The 21,647-nt window shown below is 42.1% G+C and overlaps 1 protein-coding gene across 1 annotated transcript; it reads left to right on the top strand.

Annotated features, from left to right (window-relative positions):
- Positions 1-229: 229 nt before the first annotated feature.
- On the top strand, positions 230-21,505 carry LOC134883407 (monoacylglycerol lipase abhd6-A-like). Its single transcript, XM_063911763.1, has 9 exons — positions 230-294; positions 1,400-1,514; positions 15,352-15,511; positions 16,976-17,089; positions 17,762-17,894; positions 18,003-18,160; positions 19,296-19,350; positions 19,819-19,919; positions 20,843-21,505. The coding sequence occupies exons 2-9, from the start codon at positions 1,411-1,413 to the stop codon at positions 21,020-21,022; spliced, it is 1,005 nt and encodes a 334-aa protein (XP_063767833.1). The 5' UTR covers positions 230-294; positions 1,400-1,410; the 3' UTR covers positions 21,023-21,505.
- Positions 21,506-21,647: the final 142 nt, after the last annotated feature.

The raw sequence follows: 21,647 nt of genomic DNA on the forward strand, positions 1-21,647 counted from the left end.
ATACTATAAATATATACAGTATGAACACTGTTAAAACAATAAATACAAACAGAGAAATGCATGTACACATACTTTTATAATTCAATGAGCAGAATATCCAGTTAATATGAAACAGTTGTTGTAAAACAGGTGTAATTTAGATGTTTGATATTTCCGACGGTGCCTAAACGCAGCACCGGACTTTCCCTTTAAATGAGATGAAAGGTTGTTGTGTAATGTGGGTGAAAGATGAGGAGGAGGAGCGGAGTACATGGAGGGCATCAGGCACTGACAGACCGAAGAGGACTCGGATAGGTACGGTGCTACTTCCCATCTTGTAGTATAAACATGCTGAAATGATATTAATGTTTCATATTCAGCAGCTGGCTGTGTTATTCAGTGTGTGTCTTTGTAGAACCTGCAGGCTGTGAACCTGTTTGTGATGAGATTTTCAAGACACTCATAACAAGGAGAGGTGTGCAGTTAAAATGTGATATTTGTCAGCTGCTGCTTCAAAAAGCTAATTCAAGCTTCCGCTCTACCGTTAAATATTTTGTATAAAATATAAAAATATGTATGAGGAAACTTAAAGGAAACCAGCTTTCATTTTGTTAAAGGGAAGTTCTGTCTTCCGCTACTTTACTGTACAGTATACCGCTGGGAAACAAAAGACAGAAATAAGACTTTACATACCGTCTCCTTTTTAGTTTGACTTTATTTTAAGTTGATACCCAATACAGTAAAACTAACAAATCGATATATTGGTTAATAAACATAAAACGTGAATAGTGCCAGGTTAACATAAAAAAGTACATTTTTCGTAAGTAAAAACATGAAATTATGAGCAGTCTCACAACCATTAAGCCATTTTCTTTTTGAAATGAATCTATTTTTATGTATGGTTCTTGTGTAATAAAGACAAAGTAAATTCAAGCTTTTTCTTTGAGTATGTTACTGTCTAAATACATGTCCAGTTTTTGTCACAAATGTCACAACATTTTGCCAAATACTTAATACCAATACAGCGAAGATATCTTAGGAACATCAGTGCTTTCACAAAATATTTGCCCAATGAGATTTTTGATAAATAATTATCTTTATTATGATACAGTGGGTACAGACCAAAACATAACAATCATAAAATGACATCTCCCTTCTGTTTGCAGCCTTTAAAAATCAGAAAAAGACAACAAATATGCAATATTTCAGTGTTAGGAGATGAAAAATCCAAACTATATCCAGTCTCTTTACACGATATCGATGCAATGTGGATATATTGACCAGCCCTTTCTGCAATGGTGTATAACAAATACTGGGCAATGATTATAGAGAGAGACTCATGACTCAAACTTCTAATGTACTGGTTTCACTGATCTCATCAAATGCATGACTTGATGATGTTTGTGTTTTATTTTGAAAGGGTGTGCAGCCATGGAGCTGATTATGATATCAGGATGTATTCTGGTTCTCCCAGTCTTCGCCTTCATCACCTCCTTCATGTTCTGGCCTGGATCCACCCTTAAAGCCTACAACTGGTAAACACACTCACACAAACTGGTTACACTGATGATTGGTGTAGAGTCTGTAGATTGATGTATGTAACTGACCAGGGACTGCAGATGGAAATCAACTAACAGCTAAATCTGACATAACTAATCTCTTCTCTTCTGAGATATATGTTTATTAAAGACATTATAATTAAAATGTCTAGACATGTAGTGGTGGAAGGTAAATAAGTACATTTACTCAATTGCACTTTATGCATACAAAAAAAACCATGATAACATTTAGACATAATGCATCTCTAAAGATTAAACCATTGTAATAACTATCTGAGGTAAAAAAAAAAAAAGTAACATTTATCCAATATATTATAAAAGTTAAGAAAATTGTAAACATTAATCATTTGTGTGAAACCATTTTGTCTACAACAGTTATATATTGCTTGATGCAACATAATTACTGATTAAAAGTGTAACCGCTTAACGGTTTTACGCCACATTCCTGCTAATAGGTCTTGATATTTGGATTTTTTCATGTGACATCTATCTTAAAGGCCCCTGTGTTGCCATTAAGGCAAAATGTTTAAGGGACTTTTATTTTGACAAGCTGTCGTGGAGTTTGGGGTAAGAAACTGCCATTTTCCTGTAAAGTGGAAAGTAAACAGACAGAATCTATACACGTCAAATACATCGGTTGTTAGCACTAGAAGCAATGTCGTAAGTACAAATTCATTGTTATGTTAATAAGTTAATGTTAAAATACTGTTTGTGAAGGCTGATCTCCACAGCATCCGTCCTGTTACCTGATATTACTGGGGGCTATGTCATTGTGGTCAGATCTGAGAGGGATGAAAACGAACACGTAATGAACAAATACACATCCGTGTGTGGTTTAGTGAGTAGCTAGTAGTGGTGCAACGGATGATCATTGATCCGTGATCCGTTCGGATCAATTATTTCGGTTTAGCATTCATCAACTTTTTAGTAGCTACGAAAAGTTTGGAGTTACGAACAAAATCTACAAACGCTGGCGACCGTGTGTAGAGTTTGTTTAAAGTGTTCGTAATATAACGCTTGTCACTGTTGGAAATGACATTATTCATATTGCGCTGTGTTGTGTACACAAGGCGCAGATGCCTTTGAAACACGCGATCTAAAAACGAAAACATATTTTATATGTAGTTGTAGTGAATGTAATATACAGAATTCACCTCCTTCTTAAGTGTGGTTCTACACACTGTTGTTTCATGCCTGTAAGTATGACCGTTGGTTTATGCTTAAAAGTACAACTGTAAAAAGGGATCGTGGTCCCTTTAATTAATCTGTGTTTACGATGACGTGGAGCCCCATGCTTGTTGGTTTACAGGACAGCGCCATCTTGTTTTGTTATAACTTTGACTGTGTGATTAAACGAGACACGCATTCGTGTGCTCAACTTTAATGAACGTCTCCTGCGTTTCAATACGATATCCACACTGGTGACCCTGACGTTTGTTTGCTGGACGTATCCAGAGACACAACACGACACGACACGAAAATGACGGTGAACGCTGTTACCCTCAAACTCCCCGAATTCTGGGAATCATCTGCGTCAGCATGGTATGCCCAGACTGAAGCGCAGTTCGCGTTGCGTGAAATCACCGTTGATACTACACGTTACTACTACGTTGTATCAGCTCTTGGAAATTCAACAGCATCCAGAGTGGTGAGCCTCCTTAAAAATCCTCCCGCAGCTGAAAAGTATGCAACACTTAAAGCCCACCTGTTGAAAACTTTTGAACTGTCAGATGCTGAGAGAGCCAGCAGGCTTTTCTCTCTTCAGGGACTGGGTGACAGCAAACCGTCTGAGCTCATGGACCGTATGCTGGATCTCCTAGGTGAGCACAGACCCGATTTTCTTTTCATGCAACTTTTTCTGCGTCAGCTGCCTTCCCAAGTCAGAGCTGCATTAGCAAACACCACAATCACTGATTGTCGGAGACTGGCTGAAGAGGCTGATAAATTTTTCCTGGCGAGTCACGGGCACTGTGTCATGGCGGCGCTCCTTCCCGCGCACGCCGTTCCTGTGCCACAGGACGATTCCGCACTCATTGCTGCAACATCTTCTCGTCGGCAGCAGTTTTCAGGCCGGCAGCAGTCTACAGGTCGGCAGCAGTTTTCAGGCCCCCAGCAGTTTTCGGGTATGTGTTTTTACCATGAGAAGTTTGGACCGAAGGCTCTTAAATGCCGTCCTCCATGCAGTTTCGGCGGGTCGGGAAACGCCAGGGCCGGCGCTCAGTAGTGGCCATGAGCGTTGGCCGCGTAGGCAGACTGCTTTTCATCCGTGACAGCATCTCCGGACGACGTTTCCTGTGCGACACGGGTGAGGAGCGTCCTGCCTGCATCCCGTTTGGACATTGCGACCGACAGCCATGGCCCCCCTATGGAAGCTGCTAATGGGACCCCCATCCGCACATATGGAAAGAGATATGTTGAGTTGTGTTTCGGAGGGCATCGGTTTGGCTGGGATTTTGTTACAGCCAACATTGCCTTTCCCCTCCTTGGTGCCGATTTTTTGTGTGCACATGGACTGTTAGTGGATGTCAAGAACCGCCGTTTGATTGACGCTGTCACGTTTTGTTCATATAGGTGCACGCTCAGCGGGGCTGACTCCATACAACTGTCTAGTATGCTCTCATCCTCAGATGACTTCCAACGTCTACTGGCTGGTTTCCCGGCCCTCACTCAGCCCACTTTCTCGGCGTCTGTCGTGAAGCATGGTGTGGAGCACCATCTCGCCACTACTGGTCCTCCCGTTTACGCCCGTGCTCGGCGCCTCGACCCGACCAAGCTTGCCGTTGCAAAGGCTGAGTTTGCTAACATGGAGCGCCTGGGCATAGTCTGCCGATCCGACAGCCCGTGGGCGTCACCCCTCCACATCGTCCCCAAACCCGGTGGCGGCTGGCGCCCGTGTGGCGACTACCGGCGGCTTAATGAGGCAACAACACCTGACCGATACCCAGTCCCGAACATACAGGATTTTTCATCACACCTGGCTGGTATGGTGATTTTTTCCAAGGTTGACCTCGTCCGGGGTTATCATCAGGTGCCGGTACACTCACTGGACATTCCCAAAACAGCAGTTATCACGCCATTTGGCCTGTTTGAGTTTTTGAGAATGCCGTTCCGCCTTAAAAATGCTGCTCCATCTTTTCAACGCCTCATGGACTCTGTCCTACGAGACCTGCCTTTTCTTTTTGTGTACTTGGACGACATCCTGGTAGCAAGCACTTCCAAAGCTCAGCATCTGGCGCACCTCAGAACACTTTTTGAGCGCCTCAGCCAACATGGGCTAATTGTTAACCCCGCCAAGTGCCAATTCGGTCTCTCCACCATCGATTTCCTGGGACACAGAGTCACCAAGGATGGTGCAGTCCGTCTCCCATCAAAGGTGGAGGCGGTGACACAGTTTCCACGCCCGCTCACTGTCAAGGCCCTGCAGGAGTTCCTGGGCATGGTGAATTTTTACCACCGGTTCATTCCTCGAGCCGCCCAGTTCATGTGGCCCTTGCACGAGGCCTTGAAAGGTAAGCCCGAGCACGGTGTAGACTGGACTGAAAGCAGGGTCAAAGCTTTTGCTGACACAAAGACAGCCCTGGCGAACGCCGCCATGCTGGCACATCCTTCTCCCTCAGCCTCCATCGCCATCACCTCGGACGCCTCAGACTACGCTGTCGGTGCCGTCTACGAGCAGTGGGTAGGCAGGGCCTGGCAGCCGCTTGCTTTCTTCAGCCGTCAGTTGCGCCCCAGTGAACGGAAGTACAGCACCTTCGACCGGGAGCTGCTTGGCCTCTACCTCGCCATCAGACACTTTCGTTCCCTGCTGGAAGGGCGACACTTCACCGCTTTTGTCGACCACAAGCCGCTGACTTTCGCCATGGCCAAGGTGGCTGAGCCGTGGTCCGCCCGCCAGCAACGTCATCTGTGCTACATTTCCGAGTTCACCACGGATTTACAGCACGTTGCAGGTAAGGACAACCAGGTGGCTGACTGCCTGTCACGGGCTGTGGCAGGGGCAGTCCATCTTGGTTTGGATTATAGCCGAATGGCAGCGGACCAGACCACAGACCCAGACGTGCAACACCTTAAGAGCTCAACTACTGGGCTGATGATGGAGGATGTGGTTTTTGGCGATACCAGCACCACGCTCCTGTGTGACGTCTCCACAGGCTCCCCTCGGCCAATCATTCCCATGGCTTGGCGACGACAAGTTTTTGATGCCGTCCATGGTCTCTCCCACCCTGGTTCTAAAGCGTCACAGAGGCTGGTTGCGGCAAAATTTGTTTGGCACGGCCTCAAGAACGACGTTCGGGACTGGGCTAACACCTGTGTTGAGTGCCAACGGGCCAAAGTACACCGCCACACTAAAGCCCCGTTAGAGTTGTTCCCAGTGCCAGAGAGACGGTTTGACCATGTTAACATTGATCTGGTCGGCCCTCTGCCCTCCTCACAGGGTTTCACCTACCTGTTGACCATGGTTGACAGGACCACCCGTTGGCCTGAGGCTGTGCCACTGACATCGCTGGCATCTGTGGAGATGACACGTGCATTTATCGGCACCTGGGTTGCCCGTTTCGGCACTCCATCAGACATATCCTCTGACCGGGGCGCGCAGTTTACGTCTGAGCTGTGGACGCTGTTGCCCAGAACCTAGGAGTGAAACTCCACCGCACTACTGCATATCACCCGCAGGCGAACGGACTCTGTGAGCGATTTCATAGGTCGATGAAGGCTGCTCTTCGTGCCAGCCTCAAAGACTGCAACTGGGTCGACAAGCTCCCGTGGGTAATGCTGGGCATCAGAACTGCACCAAAGGAGGACCTACAGTCCTCATCCGCAGAGCTTGTTTATGGCCAGCCGTTGCAGGTTCCAGGGGATTTTGTCCCTAGCACCACTGCCCCTTGGTCTGCAACTCTCCAGCGAGCCACGCTACTGGACAATGCTGAGGCTTTTCGCTCCTATCCCTACTTCCCGTCACGGCCTCCCTCAGTCGCACATCCCCGCTGGGCTTCAGACGGCTGATTATGTTTTCATTCGCCACGATGCCCACAGGGGACCGCTACGCCCGCCCTACTAAGGTCCATTCCGTGTGTTGGAGACAGGGGATAAACATTTTGTGGTGGACATGGGTGGCAAACCAGAGCGACTCTCTGTTGACCGCCTCAAACCCGCTCATTTGGATGTGGCTAGGCCCATTGAATTGGCCCAGCCCCCAAGACGCGGGCGACCTCCAGGTCTGCCCCCACCCCCTGCTCCCCTCCCTCCCAAAACCCCCACACTGCATGCCCCACACCCGTGTCATGGTGAGACACCTGCCGCAGTAGTGCCTCCTCTGCCTCCTGTACGGCACAGCCGTTGTGGCCGTTTAATACGACCACCTCACCGATGACTGTTTTTTTGTTTTTCTTCTTATATGGTGAATTCTGGGGGGACGTGTGTAGTGAATGTAATATACGATATTACGATGACGTGGAGCCCCATGCTTGTTGGTTTACAGGACAGCGCCATCTTGTTTTGTTATAACTTTGACTGTGTGATTAAACGAGACACGCATTCGTGTGCTCAACTTTAATGAACGTCTCCTGCGTTTCAATACGATATCCACATAGTAACAATTGTTGGCAATTGGCAGGTTTAAGATCCAGATTAGGTTCATGGTTGTGAATTATCTATGTAAATCGACTCTATAGATTACACGTTCATTCTACATGTTGAATGATGATAGCGTAATACAAATATAGGCTATACATACAATGACAAAACTGCCGTGGGCTATATGTTATCCGTATCCTTTGTTAAAATGAATGTTCAATAGCTCTATGCCAATGGGAACAACAGAACGTGCGCATTACATATGGACCAATGCGACACGTTCATTACGGCCGTGGACCGATACACACTCAGTACCGTACGCACACCAACCGGCATTTGCGTGTTTAACACCGTGTTTAACACTGGCGTTACCGCCGCTTAACCTAAATAATGAAGAACTGCTTTTAATTACGACTTGGCCGAGATCTTAACGTGCTATTCATGCGTTTCCCATGAATAGCCTACTACTATAACTCGGAGCGGAGCAGGATATAATGCGCATGCGCGGCGTTGCTAGGCAACGTGTACAAAGCGAGAGTACAGGCCGTTTTGGTCAGAGCTATGAAGAGAATATATTTGAGGAAGCTCATACATATGATGGGTCACCTGCTGCCACCAGATGCTGACACAGTCCAAGAAATTCTGCATTTCAATGTTGACCAGGCGCTTCCCAGTTTTCAGCATGGAGAGGATGTTGTCAAGTGGTGGGCCGTCGTCTTCAATACAGGGAAGTACCCTGCACTGTGTCAGGCAGTCAAGGCTGCCCTCTCAATGTTCCATGGTGCCCTGGTTGAGTCTTCCTTCAGTGTCATGGGGACCATCATTGATCAATGATCAACGTCAATGAAGATCTTCACCCTCAGTGCTGTGCAGACTGTTAAATACACTTTGCAGACCAGGAACCAGACTGGGGTGGAAATGTTCAGAAGGGATGATTTGAAGTTTGGGGAGGTAGATAGGAGGTTGTGTTCTAACATTAGTGCAGCTGGAACTAGGGACAAAGCCCAACGACAGGAAAATCAGCTTGTAATCAGAGAAAGGAGGGTTGAGTTTGGCTGCCAGCCATCTACCAGTGCTGCTAGTAATAGGGCAGAGGTGGTGGAGAACGATAGTGTGTCCCGAAAGAGGCATTTTCCCATTCAAAATGATTTTAACTGACCAGTTTATGGGTCAATAAATGTGCCATTGTTACCATAAGAAAATGTTGTCTTTTCTCTTTATTTTCTTATGGGAGTACACCAGAATGCTTAATTTACATGTTAAAATAGCAAAATTTGGCTGGGGGGCATGCCCCCAGACCCCCCTACAACGGTTTAGTTTGTCACCTTTTTCAGCCCTTCTGAGTTTGCAGGTATGATTGAGTCAGACCTTTATAGTTGTATATTACTTACATTTCTTTATTGTGAGTTAGTGAAGTAATGTTAGTGAGTGTAGCTCAGGGGTCGGCAACCTTTAACACTCAAAGAGCCACTTGGACCCGGTTTTCACAGAAAAAAAAACACTGAGAGCCGCAAATACTTTTTGACATGTAAAATGAAGATAAGACTGTATATAGTTTGTTATTATTATTATAATTATTATTACTATTATTATTTTACCTTTCCGCTTTGTATAAACAAGTATAGTGTGTTGCTTATGAAATCCATGAAGTGCCGCAGAGAAAAAAGAATTGTATTCATGTAATGAACACATTTTGATTTCTTAAACACTAACAAAAAAACACAACAAGTTAAGGGTCTCTTTCAAATGAAATGAAAGGTTGAACTTAAATAATACAGCATATATGGCATTATATTATAGTACAAACAAAAAATGCCGTGAGCCGTCATCATATCGCCATTGGGCTTTTGGGGCGTGTATCGGAGCCTTGACCTGAATTTAAACATGAACTATTAAACTATTTCACATGAAAAATAAATATTTTCTAAATGTCTGCATAAATATTTATTTTACCTGGTTAATGGGACTTCTGCTCCTGAACCTCTGCGCACAGCGTCTCCAAATCAGCGCTGTAGGAAGTCACTTTCATCTTTACGCAGGACTGTAAGCTGTCATCAGTGAGGCGTGAGCGGTGTTTGTTTTTAACAAAGTTCATGGTGGAAAATAGCTGCTCACATACATATGTGGATCCGAAGACGGACAGGACTCCAAACGCATATTTCTTCATGTTTATGTAGGTGTCGGGGAGGCTATTCCATGTTTCAAACACAAGTTTGTCCGGTCTTGGAAGGTTCTCAATATCACTCCATTTGTGATTTTGAGCAAGAGTGGCCTTCTGACGGGAAACATCTTCGAGATCATCTGTCAAGCGTTTGAACTTGGACACCCATATATCTTTGTCAGCTATGTCAGCCAGCTCCAGCTCAAGATCAGGTTGACTTACACCTGCAAATGCAGTCACATTTAACAGGGTTGGATCGACGGTCAGGGGAGTGACCGGGAAGGACAATGTGTTTTTTTCCTCTCTGAACTCACAGAATCGTTTCCCAAACGATACTTGCATTGTGGTGATTGCAGACTGCAAATACTCAGAATTGATCACCTTGTGAGCTTGTCTGAACTCTCTTAAAGAGGGGAAGTGAAGCAGTGTGCCTCTCTGTAAATCTCTGGCAAACACTGTCAGCTTGCGCTCAAACGCCAACACCTCCTCCAGCATGTGTAGCGCTGTGCCTCCTCTCCCCTGAAGAGTTGTATTTAGCTTGTTCAGGTTAGCTGTCATGTCCACCATGAAGTGCAGCTTTTCCAGCCACTCTGGCTGTTCCAGTTCAGGAAAGGTGAGCCCTTTGCTGCTCATGAAAGTTTTCACCTCTCCCAGACATGCAGCAAAGCGTTTTAGCACCTCTCCTCTGGACAGCCATCGGACACTATTATGCAGCAGGAGATCAGAGTACGTGCTTTCCACCTCATCCAGTAATGATCGGAACTGACGGTGATTTAAACCTTTTGCCATTATTTTATTGACAATCTGAATGACAACATTCATGACCTCTGTGCATTCTGGAGGAAAGGTTTGGGCACACAATGCCTCTAGGTGCAGGATGCAGTGAAATGTCAGCAGCTTTCTGTCCAGTGACTTCTGCAGTAAGGCCACAAAGCCCCTGTGCGCTCCGGTCATACTCGGCGCGCCATCAGTAGCCGCTGACACCAGGTGGGTTGTTTTTATTTCTTTGGCTCTTAAACAGTCAAACACAGCCTCACAGATGTCCTCCCCCCGTGTCTTGCCTTTTAGTGGTATCAACTCAACCATTTCTTCCTGTGGTCCATCGGTGTTCATATATCGACAGAACAGCGCTATTTGTTCAATGTCACTTTTGCCTTTGGACGCATCACAGGCGATTGAGTACGCTGCAGCTGAATTGATGTCTTTAATTTGCTGCTTTGTGATATTTTCTGCCATTTTTATGGTCCTGTCTTTGACAGTCTTCGCAGAGAGAGGCATCTCTCTGATTTTCTGCATAATTTGACTCTTGTTTCCAAAGTCCGCAAATAGGTGATCTGAAATCTTAATGAATGACTCTTTCATATATTCGCCATCTGTGAATGGCTTCCCACGCCTGACTATTTCCTGAGCGGCCACAAAACTTGCATAGGTAGTTGAATTTGTAGACTTCATCCATTTCTTGAATTGATTTTTCCTCAGATCAGCTTTCCGCTTCAGTTCCAAAACAGCTTGTTTTCTCTCTTCTCCCTCTGGATATTTTTCAGCAAAGGCAGTGTGTTTAATTTGAAAATGTTTTGAGACATTTGATCTTTTATTGTTGGCAAGTTTCTCACCACAAATTAGGCATACTGGTAAGCCACTCTCGTCTGAGGTAAATGCAAATGAATCTGCCCAGGCATCATTAAATATTCTATTTTCTTCAGATATTTTTCTCTTCTTAGATTTCTCCATAGCCTACCTGGGGTTGAAAGTCTCGATAGATGCACAGCGTTTGGGCGGGCTAATAGGCTTCCGACTTCCGTGCGTGACGCATATTTTGAGCGACGAAAACTAAAAATAATAATAATAATGTAGTGAATGTAATATACATAATTCACCTCCTTCTTAAGTGTGGTTCTACACACTGTTGTTTCATGCCTGTAAGTATGACCGTTGGTTTATGCTTGAAAGTACGACTGTAAAAAGGGATCGTGGTCCCTTTAATTAATCTGTGTTTACGATGACGTGGAGCCCCATGCTTGTTGGTTTACAGGACAGCGCCATCTTGTTTTTGTTAACTTTTACTGTGTGATTAAACGAGACACGCATTCGTGTGCTCAACTGTAATGAACGTCTCCTTCGTTTCAATACGATCTCCACAATAACATATTAATACAATAAAATAATTTTATTTTAATATTTCACGATCACAATAATGTTCAAATTTAGAACCACAATAAAAACGGACTAACAAAAATAAAATGCACTTAAAGCCGCACAGAGCCGCAGCATAAGGATGAAACAGCCGCATGCGGCTCGGGAGCCGCGGGTTGCCGACCCCTGGTGTAGCTGAATGACCTAATCTTAGCAAACACGGCTCAACTTTACGGCTTGTTCGTCGTTGAGGCTGAGTGTTTTTTTTTGCTAGTGGCTGCTGTTAGCCTAACTTAGTTAATGTTAGCTGCGCTCCACTGGCACCTAGCCGTTCCCATTCCCATTGAGCTTGAAGACGACGGAGGAGTTGTTCTGCCAGGTACTAGGACCACCGGAGAACAGGGAGCTTCCACTACCTCATCAGTCTCTGCTAGTGCGGCTGTTAACGTTCCATCTCCCATCTTGCTTGAGGACGTAGGAGTTGTTTCTGCCAGGTGCTAGGCCCACCGGAGAACTGCCACTGGAATCGTGCAATCGTGGTGAGTGAAGCCAGTCCAAAATGAATCAAATCGATAATTTACTCAGAGTTAAATTTTTTCAAATATAGTATAATAGGAGACCTTTAATTGTCAGAGAAATAAGCTGAGCTAACGTTGCAGTCACATAATTCAATTTTTTATGTTTTGGAGAAGAGCAAACCACTTGATAATTTGGTTCCAGTTGAGTTAAACAATCAACAATCAAGAAAACCTAACCAGGCTGACAACCTCACTTGTAAGAGTTGTAACACCCATTAATGTGGCAGCCATTACACTGAGGAATAAGTCATAGATATATTTTGCACAGGTGTTTTTATTTATTATTGTATTTGTAAGTTGAATGATGTGTGATATGTGCCTCTTGAATGATGTGTGATATGTGCCTCTTGAATGATGTGTGATATGTGCCTCTTGAATGATGTGTGATATGTGCCTCTTGAATGATGTGTGATATGTGCCTCTTGAATGATGTGTGATATGTGCCTCTTGAATGATGTGTGATATGTGCCTCTTGAATGATGTGTGATATGTGCCTCTTGAATGATGTGTGATATGTGCCTCTTGAATGATGTGTGATATGTGCCTCTTGAATGATGTGTGATATGTGCCTCTTGAATGATGTGTGATATGTGCCTCTTGAATGATGTGTGATATGTGCCTCTTGGATGATGTGTGATATGTGCCTCTTGAATGATGTGTGATATGTGCATCTTTTATCCCTTTCCCATATGTGTGTATGAGGACTCTACTACTGCAAACAAAATCTACCTCTGGGTATAAATAAAGTAACTTGAACTTAATGTTTTTTCCAAATTTCAAAAGTAAGCATATATACCTCTGTGCATCATGTGATGCATTGTGTTTTCAGGATGTCCATTCCATTCTTGTGAACACAATATCTCAGGATTGCCTTCAGGTTATTTTGCACAAACACCCACCTGGACAAACCGATTAGATTTTGGCAGTGAAAGGTCAAATAGCAAGGTCACTGTATCATCATAATATTATATAGATTAAAAAAACCTGAATCAGAAATCTTTAATTTGTCGATGATGTTGACATTGTTACAGCAAAGGAACAGTGCAGACAAAAAACATGACTCAAAGTCCAGTTTTTTATCAACAAAACAGAGCCTCAAGTTCTGTATGTGTAAGCATAGGTCAACCACATCTCATCCCTGAGGTAAAAGTTTTCTTTTCCTTCAAAATCACCCCTTAAGTGAATTTTCCCAAGGACAGGAAGCCTGCTCTTCCACTGCTCGTCTAATCTTCAGGTGGTTGCTTTTCCTCCATGTGACAAAATCTCAATCAGTCCTCTTTAGTCTAAAACTTTAAAAATAGTTTCTATGAGACCGTCTGTTCCTCACTGCGATCTTTCTCATCAACAAAGTGACAACACAGGCAATAACCATTTAACTAAGACATTCAATATAAAAAACTAATCAAAGAGTCTTTATTAAACTGACCATACCAACTCACAGTTTGGCCTTAACACATTTTACAGGGTATAACAGAAAAACATTAAACAACCAGGTTAACAAGAGCCCCATTTTATTACCTCTATTCAGAATTATTATTTTATTACTTTTTTCCTGTAAGCTAATTATCTTATGTTAGCTTTTGCTGAATTTTTTAGAAAAATCTACAAACGTTAGTCAAATAAATAATTGTGTGTATATTTCAAAATCTAATGTGCATAGTTTTTTATCCATTAGCCTGAAAAAAAAAAAACGGGTTATGGAAGTAATATCTTTATTAACTTGTAATATCTTTATTAACTTGTTTCATTTTCTTAATCAATTATTAAGTATTTATATTTTTTAAGTTTATTTTAACATTTCTCATTTAGCAACATATTGGATTTTATATTTCATTATAAGTTCAAATATTATATTGTGATATCATGTTATACAGTAGGAGCCAATAGAGTGCAGCTATCCTGATGAAGCCTCTGAAATATGCTTTTATTTTGAAAGAGCAGAAATGCTGGTGTGCCCTGGCCTATTGGACTTTGTCAAAGCTGTAAAAAAGGAAAAAAATACATGTTGGGCAGATACTCAGTGCTCTTTCACCCAGTTACGCGCGCACACACACACACACACACACACACACACACACACACACACACACACACACACACACACACACACACACACACACACACACACACACACACACACACACACACACACACACACACACACACACACACACACACAGTGCTGAGTCACAGTGATGTGATCGGGGTTTTTGTGACGTGAATAAAATGTTCAGTTACAGAACACTGTAATATCACATTACATTTTATAAGGCTTAACATTTTGTAACAACAAAAACAAAAGATGATAGAGGAAAAGTTCAGAAGAAGAACCAAATGTTTTCTTGCAGAAAATGAGAGGATCTTGATCTTAATGGACAAAGAAATATAGGTTAGACAGGTCTATTTCATGAAAGTGTATTATCAGAGATACTAGGTACTTATAGTAACATCACTACGTCTTCATCAACACTTCTTTCTTTCTTTTGGTACTTCTTTCAGCACCTGCACGTCTTTCTGTACTTCTTTTTTTCATTTTTTCTTCTTTTTGAACTACTTTCTTTATGTCTTTGTATACTTGTTACTTTTTCCTCTGTTCTTTCTTCTTTCTGTACTTCTTTTCTTTCTTTCTTTCCCATTTTTACTTTTTCTAAAATCTTTGTATTTCATGTGTTCCCCGTCACTTGTGTTTTGAGTGGTATCTTAGTGTGGCTTTTTAGCTTGTGTCTTGTTTTGTGTTGTTGTTTTCATGCTGCATCAGCAGAACTAATCTCCCCTCAGGGACAAATTAAGAACTAGAACTTGAGATGCTAAGTCTCTAGCTGGAGGGACTTGAGACAATTTTAGATTCATAATTCTTGAAACCATTTTGTAGCTGCAGATTCAGAAGGATAATAACTTCCTGTGATCAGGGGCGGAGCGGTGGGTGGCTTCTGGGGCTCAAGCCCCGAATGATTTCTGGGCTTTTTAAACGTTTTTAAATTAAGGGTAATGTCAACTTTGTGTAATTTCCCGTTTCTCGACCTTGCGACTCAATGGAGCAGAAGTTCTATTGCTGGGAAAGTATCCCTATCTAACATTGTTGGCTTGGTTTCTTTGATTGTATATTGATAATTGTAGAAGTATATAGTTATAGTATATAGTATACATTTTTATTTCAGAATGGGCACGGCGGCGGGCCCACTAGGGGTCCTTCTGTACAAAGAATGCAGATCTTTATACATTGGGTTTGTATACATCTCTTTTCAGAAAATAACGACAGTGGTGTTTTAATGCAGTTTAACACCCTCGAACCTCCTAGGGTAGCTTTGGTCTCAAGCCCTGAATGTTTATAATGTCTGGCTCCGCCTCTGCCTGTGATCCTCCTCAGGTACTTGCGTCGCAGGCTGGGGCTGGTGGTCCGCTACTCTAAAAGCGGAAGTTACCGCTTCTGTTATAGCAGCCGCGGGACGCCGGGGGGCGCCACGCCATCGCTGCTGCTGCTGCATGGCTTTTCTGCCTCCAAGGACATGTGGCTGCCCATCGTCAAGGTATCATACACAAATACAGGAACAAACTTAGTTCTTCTCTCTGACACAATTTTAAAAAGTATGAGCAACTTTCTCAAAAGCACAGATATTAAAGGACCAGTATGTCGTACTGAAAGGGATCTATTGACAGAAGTTGAGTGTAACAATCTTTCATGAATGTTTTGGCAATTTTAGTCACTTGGTAATAAACTAAAGCCCCCCTTTTTTCAGCGGCAGTGTCTTTTGGGACTAGGCTTAGGAACCAGAAGGTCGCTGGCTCAAGTCCCAGACCGGACCAAGAACTGTCTTTTTAAAGGTGCCAGTTTGCCTCCTGAGCACTGCTGAGGTGTCTTTGAGCAAGGCACCGGCCCCTCACAGTACTCCCTGGGCGCTGTATAATTGCTGCTCACTGTTCCAAATACAAAGTTAAACTAAACTTAATGTTCACTGTGTGTCATGCTAAAAGAGAACAGATGTCGCCAAATCTTTATACGCTGTAAAATATGCTCAATCTGCATTTCATTTTGTCACCTTTCCTTTGATAACTTACTATTTACTTAAAACTCTGACAATCCGGAAACATTAACAGATTAAAAAACAAACGCAAATGAATCACATAACTGAGTTTGACCCCCACACAAACTACATGTATGGCATTGACTGCAGACCACTGGATCAGTAAGAACCAACACTATCCCGCCTTAACGGCACACTTGATCCATGACTAATGTTCTGCACTTGTTTGCTTTAGGTGTGGTGAAAACAGAGGAAATGTATTTTCCTAAAGCAGTTTGTTGAAATTGTTTAGTGTAGAAATGGAGTGGAGGAAAGTGGACAGTCTCCCCTGTAGGGACAGATGGTGCTAGCGCAGGGAGAATACTACCATACTTGAAGAGCACATTATACAGAGGGCAATCACAGAGGCTCTCCATAACAGCTTTTTTCTACACGCTTTAACTACGTTTCTGAAAATGGTTAGACTTCATGCTAATCATTTAGAAATCAGACATTTTTAAAACAAAGTAAACATTTCCTCCAATGTCACGCATTACTTTATTACATAATTTCTCCACTTGTTTACCTGTTTCTCCACTTGTATTTGGGAGGGAGATAGAACAAATACACACTAGTATTTTCAATTTGTGAGTAATCATCATTAATCAAATTTTTGTGATTTTGTGATAAATACAATTACATTTTCTGAATCATTAAACCTTAATTTGAATTGGTTTTGTTGGATCAAATGATACATAATGTTTTCCTGATCTTTGCTTTTTAAACACTGATAAAACATATACACATGGGGAATTGTTTATATGTAATTCATTAAAAAAAATCAATTGTATTTTATTTTTAAAATATTTCATACATTTTTTTATCCCATTTACATCATGTGTCTGCACTCAATATATTTCTTTTGTTCTGTATATCAAGTATTGTCTTTTCAAATGTGTAAGAATTGGGTGCGTTTGTTTTCCCTTCTAGCATCTCCCCAGAGGCCAGCATGTGGTGTGTGTGGACATGCCCGGACATGAGGGGACGACTCGCACTGGGGCCGAGGACTATTGCATTCAGGGCCAGGTCGCCAGAGTCCACCAGGTGTGTGTGTGTGTGTGTGTGGAAAATACAACCCACCTTATATCATACACGGTGATGAACTGAAACCCTTTCATATTTCTAGCGCCAGGACCAGACTACATGGAATCAGCACAATATTAACTGATGAAAACAGGAAGATTTACAGGACTTAAAAATATTCTCTTCCTTTCAGAGAAGGAGACTAATGGATAGATATCCCTAGTTTGTGTGCCGTAGCTGGAGTCAGGACATCGTTAGCTTAGCATAAAAACTAGAAGAGTGGGAAATCAGCTAGCCTGACTGTTAAAAAGACACACCTAACAACACTAAAAGTCACTAATAAATACATTATATCTCGGTTTTTTAAGAGGCACAATGAGTACTATTTGCTGTTTGTAAACACATATTAAAATATGGTCTTCCGCTTTGTGTTTCCCCATAACACAATTAGGTATAAAGTATTCTTCTTTAGCACTGTTTTAGTCCACTAATTAATTCATAATGTTTTTTTTGTAAAATCCTACTCATTGGGCCTTATTTAATCAGTACACCAACAGAAATGTAAAAAGTAATGTCTTGTCTTTGTATCATAATGAGGTTGCCATGCAATCCACTCTCTATTTAGCTGTAGATGCTGCCTGAGGCACTGAGCGGATATTTATCCCATCTGTCTTTGTGTCTCTCCCTGTGCAGTTTGTGAAGAGTATCGGTTTGGACAAAAGACCCTTCCACCTAGTTGGGACGTCGATGGGGGGCAACGTTGCTGGAGTGTACGCTGCCCATCACCCTGCTCACCTGTCCGGTGTCACCCTGATGTGTCCAGCAGGTAAACTCAACAGACATCTGATCTATGTGATGTTTCCCTCCAGGATTCAAAACCCATAATAATCAGTGTATGTGAGTGACAGATGTTCTCCTCCACTGCGTCCTGCAGGTCTGGTTTATCCCACAGAGTCTGAGTTCATCGTTCGCCTGAGAGAGATGGAGAAGACTCAGCTGCAAGGGTCCATCCCTCTGATCCCCACTACTACTCAGGAGCTGGAGTCCATGTTGAAACTCTGCTGCTACACCCCCATCAGCCTCCCCAAACAGGTACAGAGACAGCTGTGCTACTAGGACTTCAGTCCAGATTTGCACAACAACAGCAACAGTATCTACAGTATGTATCTCTGCAGCTGCTATTTGGGTACTCTACAACTGTTACGCTTGCTGCTGCAGTATAAAGTGTATAACTTTTTTTTTTCCACCCTGTCACCTCGACAAAAAAAAAAAAGACTGGATCTTAAAGTTTTGTATTATGCAGAAAAGAAAACTCTGTGGCAAACAAATGTTTATAATTCTGGCAGCTTATATGTTTCAACAAAACGTTTATGAATTCTGAAGCATAAATGCAATTAGCAGAAGTGAAAACCTAACTTAAGGCTGAGTCTAATTTGATTTTGCTAGCTTTACTCCTTTACAAAAGCCTTTCATCTTTGTGTGATAAATGTTTTATACTCTCCATTTTATAGATGTATCATACATATAAAAAATAGAGAGTTTAAGTAAGAAAAGTTTTCAAGAGCTCAAGTTTAAAGGGCCCCTATTATGCAGATTATTAGGTTCATAATTGTATTTTGTGCCTCTACTGTGACATGTCTCCATGCTTTAATGTTCAAAAAGGTCTTTATTTTTCTCATACTGCCTGTACTGCAGCACCTCTTTTTATCTGTTGTCTGAAACCAGAGCCCCGTCTGCTCTGATTGGTTAGCTTGTCTGCTCTGTTGTGATTGTCAACCACTTAATGATGTCGTGCCCCTTAGCCAAAGTAATATTTGTTAGAGCGCTAGCCTATAGAGGTGCGACTGTTACGTAGTGATGTTACTATAAGAAAACAAAAGAGTCCGATGGAGGGCGAGTGTGCTCCCAAAGTTTGGGATTTTAGCCTTTGCAGACCATTTACATGCACATAAACCTATATTACACACTACAGCAAAGGAGCCCCCCCCAAAAGAAAACACATAATAGGGATGCTTTAAACACAATAAGTCTGTCAAGTAGGTAGATGTGTCTCTGTCTTCAGCATGATGACAGACTTACACTTTTTTTTTTTTAAATACAAAACTTGGACATACCTTAAGCTTCTGTTAAGCACATACCTTATTTAAGGCATATAACCTTCAAAACACATTAGTACAGTGCACCAATGGATGTCTGTGTGTGTCTTTATGATTGTGTGTTTTAACAGCTCCTGCGAGGTCTGCTTGACAACAGGGTGCCCAACAATGATTTCTACAAAGAAGGTCAGTCTGATCCTCTTTGAACTACCTTTCCCCTCCTCCCCTCCTCCCCCATGAAACAGTGCATGTATTGAAAAGAGTGTTAAAGAGCCATATTCCAACATGGGAAATGTTTAATTCCCTTCTTTTCACAGGACAACTACACATTTGTTTCTGATTTGCTTAAGCACATTTTTAATACCATTGTTCTTCCCATTTAATTGCTGTTAAAATGAATCATGACACTTCTTGCAAAGATTGATTCACATTAAAAGCTGCACTAGACAATAATCCTTCCCTTTCTGATAGGCTTTTAAGTGTAACCATCTCCATGGGGATCCAAATAAAGACTACCAAGATTTGAGTTTTATTGACCAAATGTTTTTTATTTAATCACCCAGGATTATTTTATGTCCTACTGTATGTCTTTAATAATAGTTGTATCATGTGTTGTAATTTGTTCCTTTTTAATTTATTGTGTGTGTGGTTCAGTGTTCATGGAGATCGTCGGGGAGAAGTCCCGTCACTCGCTGCAGGAAATCTTGCACCTGATCACATCCCCTGTGCAGGTGATCTGGGGGAAGGAGGATCAGGTACACATGAATGATTTAGATCCTCGGAGTTTGATCTTAAAACGTAACTGCTCCTCACTGCCTCTCCTCTGTGTCCTGTTTTAGATGATTTTTGTTTATCTTATCCCTACATATTTGATCTCTTATGTGTTGTTCTTGTGAACGTTTTTAATTGTTTTACCTTTATCTAAAGCACTCTAATATTTCGCTGTATTTTTAGGTTTTATTTATACAGCACGCCAGGTGGCAATAGTTTAGGGATTTGGCTCGGGAACTAATGGGTCTCCGGTCCATGTCCCAGAACGGACTAAGAACAGAGTTTCTGGTACTTTGCAGGGCATTAGCTGCCCACTGATCCTTTTTAAAATTCAAAGATTTAAAGGCTTTATTGTCCTATGTAAAATAGCTACACAGTAGTTGATGGCAATGAAAATGTTAAGTCTCAGGCTCCTCCTACAATGCAACAAACAACTGAGTTGAGGTCAGGTGAGGGGTGCCTGCACGCATTTCAAAAAAGTATGTGGGAAGATGATGTTTGGTAGGAGAACTTTAAACATCATCTTGATTTTCCAGAAATATAAATCAAAATCCATAATAAACTGAACTAGTGATCTAATGTGTTAAATGATGTGATCGGAAAGTTGTTGATACTCTGGCATGCAATCAAACAAAACCACTCCCTTGTCTATATAAAGCCTGTCAGTTGTTCCAAAGAGTAGATTTCCAGTTCTAAAATATCAGACTTTCAGAATCAGAATAATGTATTCATTCATTAAGTTATTTGGTTATTTGGTTCATTTGTAATATATTTTATTTATCCCTGGGGAAATTGGGGTTTGTGACGGTTGCTTCTTAATTTTTTATCTATTAGATTTCGTTTTATCTCAGTCTCTAAATGGCTCTAAAAACATGATGAGTTGCTGATGAGCCTGACTCTCCATCAGGTGGTGGACGTGTCGGGGGCGGCGGTGCTGCAGGCAGCACTGCCAAACTGCCAGGTGGAGTTGATAGACAACTGCGGCCACTCTGTTTCGTTGGAGCGGCCCAGGAAATCCGCCAATCTCATCATGGACTTCCTGTCTAAGAAGGAAGTCAACGGTGGAAACGCTAAGAAACTTTCCTGAAGCAAACTTTTGAACCGTATGACCTCAGAATGGAAGATGAAGATTGTAATGAATTAGGTGTGATATTAAAGTTTAGCTATTACAGAGTTTACATCTGTAACGTTTAAATATTCCAACTATTCCTGAAGTTTTTAGACACACAGCACCAAGCTGTATTCTCCATTTTAGATCTAAATTAAATGAAAACATTCCACTTTAGGATTTTGCACACTTCTCTTTCAGAAACATTGTTTTCTCAGTGTCTCGTTTCATGTGAAAAGTCGTTTTTTGTGTGTGTTGTGCCTCTGACTGCCTAATTAACCACATGAAAATCATTCATATTGAAATTCTAAATAAAAATTGCACTGAAAGTGAATTATGTTTGATAAATGAAAAACTGAAATAAATATTCTGCAGGAAATAAATATTGTTTTATTGAATTTTTGGGATACCCTCTGCTTTAAAAAATGTCCCAATTCGGGATAAATAAAGTATTTCTGAATATTTCTGCTCTTTTGTTTTTGCATGTAACTTGCAAACTGACCGCTTGGGGGCAACACATCGTTACAGCTTTACCAACACGTGTCTGCTTAAAATAAAAAATGAAGATATACCACTCCACAGCAGAAGTCAGTCCCACTTTGTT

Source organism: Eleginops maclovinus, chromosome 20 (assembly GCF_036324505.1).
Source record: "Eleginops maclovinus isolate JMC-PN-2008 ecotype Puerto Natales chromosome 20, JC_Emac_rtc_rv5, whole genome shotgun sequence".
In the NCBI taxonomy this organism is placed as follows: domain Eukaryota; kingdom Metazoa; phylum Chordata; class Actinopteri; order Perciformes; family Eleginopidae; genus Eleginops; species Eleginops maclovinus.